The sequence below is a fragment of the Leptosomus discolor genome, chromosome 1, assembly GCF_034619465.1.
Source record: "Leptosomus discolor isolate bLepDis1 chromosome 1, bLepDis1.hap2, whole genome shotgun sequence".
Taxonomy (NCBI): domain Eukaryota; kingdom Metazoa; phylum Chordata; class Aves; order Leptosomiformes; family Leptosomidae; genus Leptosomus; species Leptosomus discolor.
In genome coordinates, this window is record NC_141391.1 from 132,719,257 (window position 1) to 132,734,292 (window position 15,036).

At 45.1% G+C, this 15,036-nt stretch overlaps 1 protein-coding gene across 1 annotated transcript; it reads left to right on the forward strand.

Moving 5' to 3' along the window:
* Positions 1-6,873: 6,873 nt before the first annotated feature.
* Positions 6,874-14,510, forward strand: C1S (complement C1s). Its single transcript, XM_086460743.1, has 11 exons — positions 6,874-6,911; positions 7,615-7,819; positions 9,119-9,296; positions 9,562-9,687; positions 10,358-10,557; positions 10,775-10,928; positions 11,163-11,278; positions 11,511-11,589; positions 11,804-11,941; positions 12,455-12,529; positions 13,717-14,510. Exons 1-11 carry the CDS (start codon positions 6,874-6,876, stop codon positions 14,508-14,510), a joined length of 2,103 nt encoding a protein of 700 aa, XP_086316869.1.
* Positions 14,511-15,036: the final 526 nt, after the last annotated feature.

Consider the following 15,036-nt stretch of genomic DNA (forward strand, 5'->3'; position numbering starts at 1 on the left):
GGGGTGTGCTGACTTGCTGGGAACAGGCCTTGGTGGGCATGGGTTTCATTTTAAATGATGTGATTTTTCTCCTATCTTCCTTTCCCTGCCTCATAGTGGCAAAGGCACAGAACCAGAGAAGGATGAGGAAATAGTCTTGAAAGAGCAGTTCAACTGCACATTGGGCAGTGCAGCAGAAGATGGAGAGAGCAAAATAGATAAGAAATGAAAAGAATGAAGGAATGGTTTGACAAAAGCCTCACGAAGTTCAGAAAAACAAATGCACCAACAACGTGTGTCTTAACATGGGGCTAAGGAAGAACTGAGCCAGAGTCACTTCAGAGGTCAACAGTGAAACAGTGAGAAGCAATGGTCTCAAGCTGCCACAAAGGAAATTTCAATTGGACCGAAGGGTGGTTTACCATGGGAATAGGTGCTTAGAGAGGCTGGGTAATCTTCAGCCTTGGAGATATTTGGCAGACACCTGAACAAGGCTCCAAGGCTCACAGAAGGTAAGAAAAATGGAAATGAAGAGTAATCAGTGCAGTAAGAAAGTAAATGAAAAAGGGGAGATCTTGGCCTTGATCTCCAGAAGTCCCCTGAAGGCAGTGTAAGGTGCAGAGTGGCAGGCCAAGATGGTTAGTAGGTGTTTAAAAACACTTCTGGGTAGCTGACTCCATCAGGTTAGACTTTACAAATAGGTACTATATTTGTTCACCCTGACTAGTCACTGCCAAACTTTTTGTAAAGTCTAAGGACTGACTGGATATCAATCCCTGATTTCCATGTTTAATTGGGTGTTTATGGTGTTTAGGCCAGTTTCCTAGGTAAATGAGGCCTATGTGAGCATGCTGACTCTTTGTCCCTCCCCCAGTCATGTTTGGCAAGGAATGGGCATCTCAGACTTCTATGTTTGTAGAAGTTTCATGAAAATGGAGAGTCAGATTGGAGAGAGAAGCCTGTTAGCATCACCACTGAAGGAATCCACTCCATAATCAAGCTTCCTCCTGTGTTTGATAAAACTAAATTATCCTGCAGATTTAACACTTCTGGGGTTATAACCTCTTGAAGTCTCTATCCTGCTTGATTATGCTGTGGTCTGACAGGGGATCGTTGTTATCATTTTATTAAAAGTCCATGAATGAGGTAAGAAGTGATGAGAACATTCATATAAGAAAGATCCGCTGAAGACATGTAAACAGTAAGATACAGATACAACTTCTGGCTCAGTAAGTCTCCATACTTTAGGTAGCGAAAATTGGGAGACTATACCAGGAAAATATCACCATATGGTTGCCTCCTTCCTTAAACATCTACATCTGGTTTCCCCTCCTCTCGTCCTTCCCTGTCCCTTCTCATCCCCTTTCTATAAAAATTTAGATCATACCTGAAGGATTACTTAGATTCTGTGGGCAATGGCCTTGCTTTGAAGGTCAGGCTGTAACCTGGCACCAACCATGCCACTGTTGCTGCAGCCCCTGCTACCGCAGCCACTGGTACTCTATTGGTCTTGCCACGAGGGCTTACAGCGTCGGACTTAGTTTTCCACATGTGCTGGTACATCTCCTGCCTAAGTAGACCTCTGTCTCCTGGCAGATGCAGACTCCTGCTTTGAAAAGGCAAGGTGCTCCATCTGGTTTTGCAGGCCACATTTGTAGCAGCAAAAATGGCTTCAGACCACAGCCTCTCTCTTAAGTGGTGTCCTCCCATAGACCTCCAGCAGTCCATCCACATCTCTGATCCGAGACTGCAGAAAAAGAGAGAGTGCAGGGTTAGACAAAATTCTGGTCTAGGTCCTTTGTGTTCTGGAATAGCTCAGGAAACAAACCCTTGACACCCTCCTTTTGTGCAAAGAGTAACTTATGTGAAATGTCCACTATTTGTAAAATAAATTAAGAAAATACTGTAGTATTTAAATACACCTGCGGTCAGTTAGCTACATGTACATTGAAACGGAGTGCATATGAACTTTTAGACTTATTTCATTCTGTGATTTACTATTGTTAGAGAAGGGTTTCAGAAGTAGCATCTGCTCTTGAGATTGCCTAACAGTTTCCATTGAGAGATTCTGTTTTCAGTTGCTTGAAACGTTGCTGTATTTGACCTGTTTAGATTAAATGCTAGATAGCTGCTTCAGATCAGAGCATAGTAGCCGTTTTGGAGACTCGGATCATGATGAGTACCATTAGTTTTCATTATTATTATTTTAAAAATCAGGGCGATGCTATGCTTGGGAGGAGGGGGTGTAAGCAAAAATCTTTATTTACTGTCCTGAAGATATACCATGGTTTCATGACATTACATAGGTATTAGCGTGACATTCGAAGTTCACATGAGCTCAGTGTGGCAATATGGGAATGTAGCCACTGAAGCTTCTGCAAATTCATTTTTATTGACTGTTCAAGTGGTTTATGTGGCTTTCCCACAGACCACAGATGCACGAGACCCCAGGTGGTTCTTCAAGAGCTCTTGCAGGACCTTCCTTCCAGGACCATTTCATTTGCACTGAGGAACTGAAACAGGAATCCTGTGCTCTGCCTCTCCAGTGCATCTTTTCCCAGGCAGGCACAGGAGCTGATCCTGATTGAAATGGCCATGGGAGAGCAGTAGGCTACTGGCGGCAAGGTGACTGGCTATCTGGAGAGTGCGTGGGACTGCAGTTTAGGTTCGAACACTGACGGGGAGGAGGAAGATGCTGGAAAAGCAAAGAGTCAGAATAAAATTAAATCCGACCAAAGCCTGCAGCTGGGAATCACTGTGTCAAGCGAAGAGCACAGAGAAAGTGGGGAGAGAAATAACCACTAGCAAGAGATGGAGGAGGGAGGGAGGAGGGTGACTGCTTGGAATAACAGGCAGGGGAACACGTGAAAATAAGTTTTCATTAGAAGGATGAATAGGAGGCCTTGGAGCTAGTGGGGAAAAAAAGTCAGGAATGGTTGATTGACAAACCAGAGCATTGGAGAAACCGGGACTCTGCGGACGTTTGAGATGGGGAGGAAATGGTACGCTTGAAAGCAATTCACCTTTTCGTTGTGGAAATTATTGCACAAATAACTGTGATGTCAGAGCCTGTTTTTCAGACATCACTGGCTCCATTCTGCGGTCCCCCTCCACGAAATTAGGGAGTTGCATTTCGTGTCCCCCGTTTCGGGTGGGTGAGCTCGGACACAAGGTGACCGCCACACGAGGCGTTCGCTGGTGCCGCCCGCGGGCGGGGCGCGGCAGGGAGCGCAGCAGCAGGCATGTCGTCCCCCCCCCGGCGACAGCCAGTTTGTCGTCGGGCGGGGCAGCGCCCCAGGGCCGGGTCTCCCCCCCAGGGCCGGGCCTCCCTCCCCGCCCTCGGCAGCTCCGCGGGGCCGCCCGGTCTCTGCCGCCGCCTCCCGGTGACGCCGGGACTGGCGGGACTGGCGGCAGCGGGCGGCCCTCGGCGGCGGGCTGGGCCTCCGCCGTCAGCTTCGGGCCGGGGGGAAAGAGGCAGGAGACCCTCGCCCGTACCTGTGGCGCCGATGGAGCCGTGGAGCCGCGCTCGTCAGGCGTGGCGTGGCAGCTCTGCCCTGGCTGGCGGGAGCGGCTGGTGGGTCTGAGCAGGCTGGAGCTCTTGTCACCCCTGCTGGCCCCGGCTCGCCGTCTCCTGGCAGCTCCTGCTCCTCCTGCAGAAATGTCACGTTTCCTCTCACAGCAGCTGCGCTGCCGCTGCAGGTTACAGCTTCGTGGTTTAAAGTAGGCCAAAGTATTTTGGAACGTTTCGTTCTTAATAGACGAAACTCTGAACTGTTCCTCTTCAGCCACTGGTGAAGCCGTGCGTGTGGTGAGAATGGACATCCCTAGGCAGGTCATGGCAGAGCCCGTGCCAGTTATCCCACGGTGGGATATCTCCAGCTGTGAGTCAGAGCCCTTCACCTGCAGCGAAAAGGCCTTGGGTGTAAATAAGACTATAGGGCTTCTGTTTTGTAGGAAAGGTGGCGCATCATCTGTGCAGGCATTTTTTGTGCTTAACAGTCATGGCCACTTGAAGCTACATTTGAAGGTGTTTAGGGGAACCGCACATCTCTATGTGGTACAGTGCATGGAGCAGAATGGTCCCAAGTCCCAGGTTTTACTGGGAGGCTGCGGGAGCTTTGTGTTCAAACTCTGTGCTGAAGGGAGTAAAAGAGGTGAACAGACTCTGGTGAAAATCCCTCTGGTACAGTATGCAGCAGTGGAAATCAGTGGGTTGTACTGAGCAGTTCTGAGCCAGCACACAGGCAGGTTTTCCTGGGGCTTATCCAAGGCTGTGAATTTAACCACTGGCAACAGATCTGGCCTGGGTCACAAGAGCAAGGCAGGGAAGGCCACTGAATCCTCTTACTGGCAGAATGGGAAACAAGCAAACTACTGTCAAGATCTTGGTAGATCAATGATATTTTACTTGCTGCTTGCGTATCCTTGATTTCCTGCTGACAGATTTCACCTAGTTAATGTTATGTTTTTCTCTTTTGGTATTTACTGTCTTTGTTTTATGCACTGACTCAGTGTTTCCAGATGGGAAAATGTGGCTTTCCTGAAGAACTTGGGAAAAGCTTTTCTTCTCCCAGCTTCCTGGGGGAAGACAAGCCAGTCAAGCCTGTTTTAGATGGTAATTTTGCAAAAACTGGAACGCTACTGCTCTTCATAACATCTGGCAGCAATGTTACAGCTACGCAGCTCTGAGTCATCTTAAGAAGTTTGTCGTATGCAATTTGAGAAAAGTAGTATGTAGTTATGTAATTTATGGATTTTAAGAGAATGTGTGTGCCCCTGAGCTGAATTATATTGTGTTGGAAAACTTAATGTTATCATTTATTAACCTTAATGGCATTATTTTGCCTCTTAAATTATTATTTTAATATAATTTCTGCCATCGTTTCAGTGAATTGTAAAATACCTTACCTAGCTCTTTCGTCTTATTACTTGTAAAAACAATACAGATCTAGGTGAATGCAACCAAATGCTATATGTGCCTTCACTGTAAATCTATACATCAGTATCACCAGTCTTCGGCATAGTTAGAATTATGCAGATGTGTGCCCAGATACAATGCAGCTACCTTTTTATTTAACTAACTAAAGCAATCTTTTTCTTAATTAATAAGTATGTGTCTTCTAAAGAATTATCAGTATTTACACACACTTTAATTTACCACTGCTACAGACAAGTTGAGTCAGGTTTATATGAAAATATACAATTTCCTTGCAATGAAATGACATGCATAATGTATCAACCCACACTCATTTTACTTCTGCCATGCCCATTAAAAGTATGATTATGACTTGAAGAGTTACTGGCAGGGTCTTTACTTTGTCCAGTTTGGAGGAGAAAACATCTCCCCATGTTTTGTTATGTATCTTTCATCACTCTTTTCCTGGTTCTCAAAATTCCAGTTAGAAACATCAAGCTGTGCTCTCAAGAGACATCAGAAGTGAGATGACATGCTGTTTTCTTTCTCTATCCATTCTCAGTTTGACAAAACAGACTAGGCATGTTCTTCAAGTAAAGCCTTTATCCTGACTACAATGAAGTCAGTTATGATTCATCTGTAGGTGTTTTTCTTCTCTGACAATATAAAAGATGGGCTTTGCTAACACACTTTGCCTATGGCCTGTTGAAACTTGAATAATTTTTTTTTCCTGGCTAAAACAAGCTCCAGAGTGTGCTGTGCTGATTGTAAAGGGTGGAGATTGTAATGGGAATTTTTGCATTTTCGTTAGTAGTCTGGTCCCAGTGTAGCTGGTTTGTGAGGAGGAGGGGTTTTCTAGAGTATTAGTGACAGGCCTTTTAGATTGTACGGTGGTATTTCGGTCTTGGCTTGTGGGCACTGGCTGGATTAAGGGTCCTACCTGACACAGGTCTTGAAGGTCCATTACATAAGGGTCTTAGATCTAACTTGCTCCAGGGCTAAGTCTGCTCTTATGTGGAGATCACTTGGTAAATAAAGAGGTAGTTAGGAGTTCTTAGTCAAGTTCTTACAGCAGCGTTCCCATAAAAAATAGTAAGACAATGCACTTAGTCCTGCTGGTAGCCTCAGAGAGGCACAACGTTGAATAGGCCACTATCTTTTCCTCCGCACCCCCCCCCCCCCCAAAAAAAAAAAAAAGGGCTCTGAAGCATCAGATGAGGAGCAGTGGCAGCAGCTCTGTGGCCATCAGGTTGCAGGAACACCGTGGACTCTGGCAAAGTGGTCTCTGGACAGGATGATCAAACAGCTTTTTCCATGCAAAAGTATTGGATGAATTCTCACATGGACTCTCCCTTTTCTACACCCTTTGGATTTTGTTCACAACTTTTAAAAAGGGAGGGGGAAGAGAAGGGGAGGGGAGGCAGCCGAAAACTCCGTTCCCCTTCCTTTTCCCAAAAGTCATCTGATTTCCCGAAAATGGCTGATACAGACCAGATCTGCGTGCTCTCCCGCACAGCCTGAGCCAAGAGGATTGTGCAACTCGTTCTGGAAATTCCCCTTCCTGCCGAGAGCCGGCAAGCCGAGCGTCTCACCCCAGCGCGAAGGCTGGGAAGCCGCAGCCCGCAGATAGGGGGCGCTGCGATATTGCGAATTAGAGCTCTTTTCCCCAGACCCCAGCCGTGGGTACGTTTGGAGGAGGGTGTGCACAGGAAGAGAAAAAGAAAAAGAGAAAGAGAGAAAAGAAAAGGGAAGAGAAAAGAAAACGAGGCACGAACTAGGGAGAGAAGGTAAATATTGCAAGCATTAGCAATGAGAAAGGAAATATTCCTGAGCATCGCTGTCTGACAGCTAGAAGGGTCAGGATAAGCTACTCCCCAAACCCAGGTCTTAGCGTAATTTTTGAGGTGCTGGGAAGAATGGATTTGGTACCCCGGGGGCGGGGGGGGGGGAGCTTTCTGTCTTAACTGCTGTGCATCAGGATGGTGTTTGGAGACGCTGATGGTCATAAAGGGAGAACGTGAGTACCAACATAGTGATCATCTCTCCATTCTGTCAGTACAGAGCCTAGCATCCCTTATTGCTGCATGCAGGGAGGAACAGCAATGTAAACTTACTTTTGAGGCAAAACACTGACATATTCTCCACAAGCTGGGGTTTTAGGGTCTTTGACCTGCCTAGCAGACATAAGCAACGTTAATCAATCACACTGTTTTTTTTTTTTGTCCCAGACCGTAACTCCAAAGTCCAATTCCTGAAAGTTTTCAGAAAGGAAGATCTGCCTTTTCCAGATGTGGTGAGTTACTGAATCTCCAAGCAGAACTCAGGACTATTAAGAATTTAATTTTATAAATTAGGTGTTTTTCCTGTAGCACTGTACTGATTCTCAAATCTGAATGTATCTATAGCCCAAGTAGCCTCCAGAACAAGGCAGTGAAATAGGGAATAGCACTTAAGACCCTTGTGTTCCACTCCTGCAGCATTACCAGCTCTTATAGAGCTGGAGAGGAGCAGAGAGCATGACTGAGGTTGTACTCCTTATGTGTGAAAGGCCATAGGAGAAAGACAAGCCACACACAGCCAGTGTTGGTTGTTAAAAATCCAAAGTCAAGACATATGCTGTTTGCTATGTACAGCCAAAGGCTAGGTTTTTCACTAGGGGCTGTGTGCTCATGCGGACAGAAAAGACTACTGCAATGCCACCTATTTTCCTCTTTTCTCAGGTACCTTATCTTTTTCTGTCTTCCTGTCTGGGCTGATGCAGCCTCCATGTATGGTGAGATCTTATCACCCAATTATCCTCAGGTGTATCCCAATGATGTGCAGAAATCTTGGGAAATCCACGTCCCTTCAGGGTATGGCATTCGCCTTTATTTCGTGCATATGGATCTTGAACCATCACAGAACTGCGAATATGACTTTGTAAAGGTACTGTTCCTGTCCTCAAGTAAGAAAAAGACAAGGAGGTGTGTTAGAGCACAGAACAGCAAAGCTGTGTACAAAGCTCAGGGCTGGAATATGAGATAGACACATCTTCCTGTTCTGAGCTTCAAGAAGCCCAAATGACTGAGTGTATCTGCACTAGCAGCCACTAAATTGATTAGAGTTTGCCTTGTAACCACATGAGCGTTATCTGCCAACTCAGTGTCCCATCTCTGCCCCCTCACCATGTTTCTCCTGTATTCATAGGAAAAACCTTCTTAGCCATCACTGATACCTCCGTATTGCAAGGTATATTCTTAGCCAGTGAACCATACGTGTAAAGGGCCGTTTTCTTAGGGCGTTGCTTTTCTGTTCCTGAAATTATTCAGAATTAATCCATGAGTGTACACAGATGATTTAATGCAGTCAGAAATTGATTGGAAGTCGTGGTTAAAAACCATCAAGGGATCTCTGTATGGATAGTGGGCACTCAAATAAACTGCTGTTGTCCATTGCACCACAGTTTTCTGTGATCTACACACCACAGATTTGTTAAAACTTAGAGATTTACTAGCTGTCCTCTGTGTTGTCCCGCAAGGCACAAAAGATGAAGCAGTTCCACACAAACAAACAGAAATAAGACTATCCTATCCTGCAGCAGCTATGTGTGAAAAGGGGAAAGGGGCAATAAGATCAGGTGCAGTGTGAAAAGGGGAAAGGGGCAATAAGATCAGGTGCAGCACCAGAAGGAGACCTTGGAGAAGGACCAAGGTGGGACAGTATAATGGATGCACTCTGCTGGGAGCTGTAGTAACATCTGTCCTTTTGCAACAAACCGGTGAACCTGTTAGACTGCTCAGCAGACTGTCAGTAATTGGTTTTGCCGTTTTGAACCATGGTGTTGATTTTTTGTACAAGTGGGCCTGAGGAAAGGTTGTTAACAGAACTTTCTGGATTAATTTGTGTCTGAGAAATTAAGACAGGTATTTTACAGCTGGGAAGTCAGTAGGAGGGAACACTCCTCAAGTCTCACAAGTGTCATGAAACTGGTTGTCTAGGGGCTCCGTTCAGGTGTACCTTGGCTGGTTGTTTTCCACCCTTGGCCAGCTCGGTGGATGACACAGCAGCCTTGGTCCTTCCTGCTAGGTATGTGACATAGCTGTGCCCTGGGAGATCTGCTTGAATGTTGTGAGAAATGCATGCAATTTAGGGACCTTTTGTTAGACATGTAAGCTGAAAGTCGCAAGTGTTGGCAATTACACATATTCCAGTAATGACATAAGACCTCTCTGCATTCTTCTGCAGGTCTTGTCTGGTGGCCATGTTGAAGGCATGCTTTGTGGGCGGAAGAAACCTCGTGCCCCTGGCTCCTCAATTGTGGAGGAATTTCATGTCCCTTATAACACCCTCACTATCAGCTTCCAATCAGACTTTTCCAATGAGGAGCGTTTCACTGGTTTTGCGGCCTACTATGTTGCAGTGGGTAAGGTTAAAACAGCCTCCTCTGAATCTCTGTAGTGTCGAGGCTAGCAGGGGAGGAAAGCTGACAGAAGGGTTTTCCTTATGAGACTGCTTTATTTAAAAGAGATCCCAGCAGACAGGACTGCTTTCCAATATGTCTAGTATAAATGCTGTCTTAGAGATACCTTTTCCTTGTTGTCCACCAGTGTTTGCTTCACTTTGTCATCTTCCTCCTGCCCGTAGGGCCCTCTCCTAATCTTGGATAATTCATCTTTTCACACTTGCAGACTTGGATGAGTGCACAGATTTTGTGGAGGAACCTTGCAGTCATTACTGTAATAATTATATTGGAGGTTACTTCTGTACCTGTCCACCAGATTATTTCCTCTATGAGGATGAGAAGACATGTGGAGGTAAGAGATCTACATGAGTGGTGGTCAAAAGCAAATTTAGGCTAAGTGAGATACTTTGAATAGAAAATCTTCTCTATCAACCTTCTCAACCAGTTGAGACAGGTATATTTTGGGGAAAAAATACATCCCAGTGCAAATCTGAGCTGGCAGTAGACTGTGATTTTTGAAATTTCTATTAACATATTCTTAACATTCTTCTTTTTTTTGTGTCAAGAGAATTAAGAAACTACTAAATTACATTCTTGAAAGACTGTAAAGGAAAACCTTCTTAGCATACTGCTATCTGTGAATCTTTTAATTTCTGACAAAACAGGGCAGTTCAATAAAGACACAAAAATGGCCAAGGCGCTGCTTGGCTTGAATCAAAACATTGCAAAGTCACAAATGGTACATGTTGAAAGGAGTGTAATATGAGGACTTGAGCATGAGGGAAGGGGGCCTAAATTGCAAATGGACAGTAAAAAGAAAGTCCACTAGAAGTTGAAGTCCCTGGTTAATTGGATAGAGAGTGGCCCTGGTTTCAGTTTCTTGGAAAGACGCAGTGTTGTGACATGCTTAATGTAGATGACTGGAGAGACTGGGGGTGTAGTGGAAGAGGCAAAGCTTGCCAGCTTCATAACATGGACCGTTTTCTTTCTGAATCCTACCTGTGTTCCTTCCTTAATCTTAGTGAATTGCAGTGGAAATGTCTTCACTGAGCCATCAGGGGAGATTGCCAGCCCCAACTATCCCAACCAGTACCCAGAGAACTCGCGGTGTGAGTACCGAGTGGCTCTGAGGCCAGGCTACTTTGTGGCGTTGACCATACGTAGCAGGGACTTCGACGTGGAACCAGCCGACTCAAATGGGAGTTGCCACGACAGTTTAACAGTAGGTGTGGGGCTTAGGGAGGGAGTCAGGATGCTCGGAACTCCCCCTCAATCTCCTCATATTCAGAAGACCATCTGACTGCTTAACTTAATTTTCAACTGTGTTGCCTTTTAAAGCTCTTGGGAATATATATGAATTTGTATATATTGAATATGTATGTGAATCTCTCTGAATGCATTTGGTATTTCTTATTTCTTCTGTTTTGTAATTTTCCCAGCTTGTCTCTGGAAAGCAGCATTTTGGTCCCTATTGTGGCAGCAAATTCCCAGGTCCTCCTGAAATCAAAACTAGGAACAACATTCTTGACATAATCTTCCAGACAGACCACACAGTACAGCACAAAGGCTGGAAAATACGCTACTATGGGGATCGTGAGTAAACACTTGGGAAAGTGTTCCCTTTGCTGCTGAGTTAGGGAGAAAGTTTGTCCAAGGTCAGATTCCTGGTACAGCACTATGTTAACATGTTTACAGTTGCTGGTATTAGGTAAACAGAGGATGTCTATTTACTAGGGAAAATAATCACTGGGGGGAAAGAAGTTGGGAGCTGGAAGGAGGGTAAATCTTGAAGCAGTTAATCACTGATTTCCACCTATCTCTTCAAAGCTATAACGTGTCCCCCAAGTGTCATCCCCAACTCTGTTCTTGACCCAAAGAAGGACAAGTATATCTTCAAGGACAGTGTGAAGGTGACCTGTGTGGAAGGCTACGAAATTGTGAGGGTAAGTTACATAAAAAAGCATATATCCTCTCTGGCCCTCTCAGCAGCTTTCTGATGCCAGTTTCTATCAGATGTCCTGAGGACCTTTGAGGACTCAAAGTTTTCACCACAGCTGTAGTAAGTGAAAACTTCTTCCAGCCACTGCAGCATTTTGAGGACCCTCCACTGGAGTGCCTGTGTCAGATATATTTAATGGCCAATGACTTATATGGATCATGTGTTCTTTTCCGTAGCAACGAGACAGCATCATGGCATTTCACTCCAGCTGTCAGGACAACGGGGAATGGAGCAACTCCCATTTCAGCTGTGTTCGTAAGTGACCCATCTCTGTATTGTGGGAAGCAGATGGGAATGGACCCTTTAGGCTCTAGATCCACTATGGGATGCTGAAGGGACAGAGGAAGCAGGTGCTGATGACTACAGGGACCAGAGGAGCTGAGTGGTTCCCCATCATATAGAATGATCATACTGTTGGATGAGGATGCCCCTTTGATTATATTTGATCATTTTGGTTTCTTTTCTACAGCTGTGAACTGTGGTGATCCCACTCCTGTTGACAATGCTCAAGCTGTATACATCTCTGAACTTCGTGAGCCTCTGTACAAAGCTGCTTTCCAGTATCAATGTGATGCACCTTACTATACCCTAAAAAGCAAAGGGGATGGTAAGCATTGCCTCTGCTACACAAACATATTTCTTTGATCAAAGGCCTAAGGAATGGTACTGGCATCGTTATGAGACTGGGATTATATCCCATCAGGTCAAGATTGGGAAAAAGTTCTTATTGATGTGGGGTTGCAGGCAGTAGTTTTGTGTTGCCTTAGTGCTTGACACAGTCTAATAATGTCTGTACTTGGGCTGCTGACCTTAAATGCATCAGCAAGTCTTCTTTCCATTTGCCTGGTCTGTAAACCATAGAGATTTTTGTCACATCTAGCACACACTTCTGGTGGAGCGGTAAAGGACTCCAGAAATCTATTAGAGAGGTCACTCCAAAATAGAGGCAGAAGCACCATGGTGGGGTTGTGTACTTCTGGGGAGATCTCAGCAATGTTTACCAAGCTGTACTTGCTTTGGAAATGAGAAGGTTGATACATCATTGTACACAGTAATGCTACTTGCCCTCTCTTTGTCTTGATTGTATCCTTATGGCACTCTATTTTTTGTGTTTTCCAAGCTGTGTACCAGTGCTCGGCCAGTGGAGAATGGGTCAATGAAGAGGTGGGAACAAAGCTACCAAAATGTGTCCCAGGTACTACCAAAACCTGTGTATATGTACACATGGCATACGAAGACCACTGCTTCTTTCCTCTCTCTGTTTTTAAACTGTTAAGCTTGAAAGTACAGTTGACCCTTTCTATGTTGTTTGAGTCACATTGGACAGGGTATTTCTGAAAGCTGTGAGACCCAAAGAAAGGTCAGATGAGGCAGCAGAAAGAAACTGGAAACAAAAGTGGGCAACATAATAAGAAATCTGGTATAACAGGACTTCTTCAAGTATCAGCGTGTGTTTCTGCACTAGGTTCCCCACCTTCGAGTGTGCACATTCTCAAGTTGTTCAGTGCTTTAGATCTCTGTCTGCATTGCAGATAGCAAAAAGACTGACAGGTGAAAAGAGATGTCCGACAGTGCTGGACCTTTCTTAGTTTGGTCCCTCCCAAACTATGCTGAGAGATGTAGCTTCTCTTCAAACCTCTCCTGGGGGTAGTGCCCAGCTGTCCACTGGGCACTTCAGATGCAGCACTATAGGGAAAGGTCTCACTGTAAGTCATAACCTAAATCCTTAAATTTTAATGTGTCCTTCAGTATTCAGATACACTTACTGTGTCTGAAAGCCCAAGCAAGATCCCTGTCACAGACCTTCTCATCCTCTCTGTGTGCTTGGGAGACACTGAGGAGGGAAGTTCATGGGTACTGCTCCTGCTCCTGACTGCTGGTAATTATGGCTGGGTCTTAACTTCCAGCTGATAGAAAGAATTTTAAATCCCATGTATTCTGCACATTGTTCAGCTTACCCTCTTAGAGGAGGCAGCATGCCTGTTCACTACTCCAAACTCAGTCAAAGACAGTCCCTTCACCTGCAGGACATAGTTCAGCAAAGGAAAAATGCTAACTAGAATGCAATTAAATTGTGAGCTTTGACATGCCCAACACTGGCAGGATGACAACTGCTTTCCAGAACAAGAATTTGAGAATTAGTGTTTTCAGCCTAATTTGAATGTTAATAGTAGTTTTGCTTGAATTTTCTTGAATTTCTCTGTAAGTACTAGTTGCAAACTCTATGACATAGAATGTAAACATCCATTACTCAGAATCAAAAATTATTTAGAGGACAGATGAAGGAGGGGACTAATGGGCTTTATAGCAGTACCAAAGAACCCCATATTTGTAACTGCTAATTGTCCCATCCGGTTCCTCTTTTTTTTTCTTGTCTTTTAGTCTGTGGGGTGCCAAGTAATCCCATCCGAGAGAAAGCAAAGATTTTTGGAGGCACCCTTGCAGAAAAGGGCAACTTTCCCTGGCAGGTGTTTTTCGATTACCCAAGAGGAGGTGGCGTACTCATCTCTGAAAGATGGGTAATGACTGCAGCTCATGTGCTAGAGGCATATGACAAGCCCAACATGTATGCTGGGGTAATTAATGTTGGCAGAGAATCTCTGTACTGGGAGGCCAAGCAGCTGATCGCAGAGGCTTCATTCATCCATCCTGACTGGAAGAAGCAGACCATAGAAACCAGGACTGATTTTGATAGTGATATTGCACTAGTGAAGCTGAGGGATCCTGTGAAGATGGGCCCGAACATCTCACCCCTCTGTCTTCCTGGTAAATCACCTGAGTATGAGCCACAAGAAGGGACTCTGGGCTACATTGCTGGCTGGGGCCAGAGAGAGAGAGGAAGACTGCCTCTTTATCTTTGGAAGGCCCAGATTCCTGTGGTGGACATGGATAAGTGCCGATCTGTGAAACCAGAGGGCTCTGCTGATTCCAGTGCTTACCGATTCACTGACAATATGATCTGTGCTGGAGGTGACAAGGACAGCTGTAAGGGGGATAGTGGTGGAGCCTATGCTATCCAAGATCCTCTTGATGACAGACGGTACTACGTAGCCGGGCTGATCTCCTGGGGACCAAGATGTGGTACCTTTGGTCTTTATACCAAGGTAGTGCGTTATTTGGACTGGATTACAGAGACCATGAGCAAGCATGAGGATGCAGAAGATTGGCAGGATTAGCTCTTTCTCCTTTCAACACAGTCACCCTTTCTAAATGTGACAGTTACGTGTTCAGGCTGGCTGTGATCCTGTTCACTCTGTGTATATAACGGGCCTACTCATTGTGTCTGTGCTAAGTGGAGAGTCAGCAATATATATCTGTTTCTCCCAATGTCGTTGTGTCTGGGAAGGGAACTTCTCTTTCTTCTGCTCATAGTAGCGTAAGAGGAAGATGCTATTCTGGATAAAGAGTCTCCTTCTGGTTCCTTTCATTTTTTTTCTATCCCATTTTTTCCCACTTGGAGAAGAACTAGCCATGCCCCACCTGACAGGGAGATTTCAATGAAGACAAGAGAGAATAATTGTTGGTTCCTAGAGTAGATTCAGAGCCTGGTTTCTGATGTATTTCCTGTATTGTTCATTATATCTAACAGCATTAAAGAATGTCCAAATTGCCTTTTGTGCAATGTTCTGTTGTGTGTGTATCACCTTTCTTCTTCTCAGTCTAGACCTAGTTCTCCTTGAAACTCCCTAAATCAAGTGTCTA

Coding starts and splice junctions, on each gene's coding strand:
- C1S (XM_086460743.1), top strand. CDS start 6,874: ATGGTGTTTGGAGACGCTGATGGTCATAAAGGGAGAAC. Junction 11,279..11,510: donor AAGGCTACGAAATTGTGAGG/GTAAGTTACATA, acceptor TCTTTTCCGTAG/CAACGAGACAGCATCATGGC. Junction 12,530..13,716: donor GCTACCAAAATGTGTCCCAG/GTACTACCAAAA, acceptor CTTGTCTTTTAG/TCTGTGGGGTGCCAAGTAAT.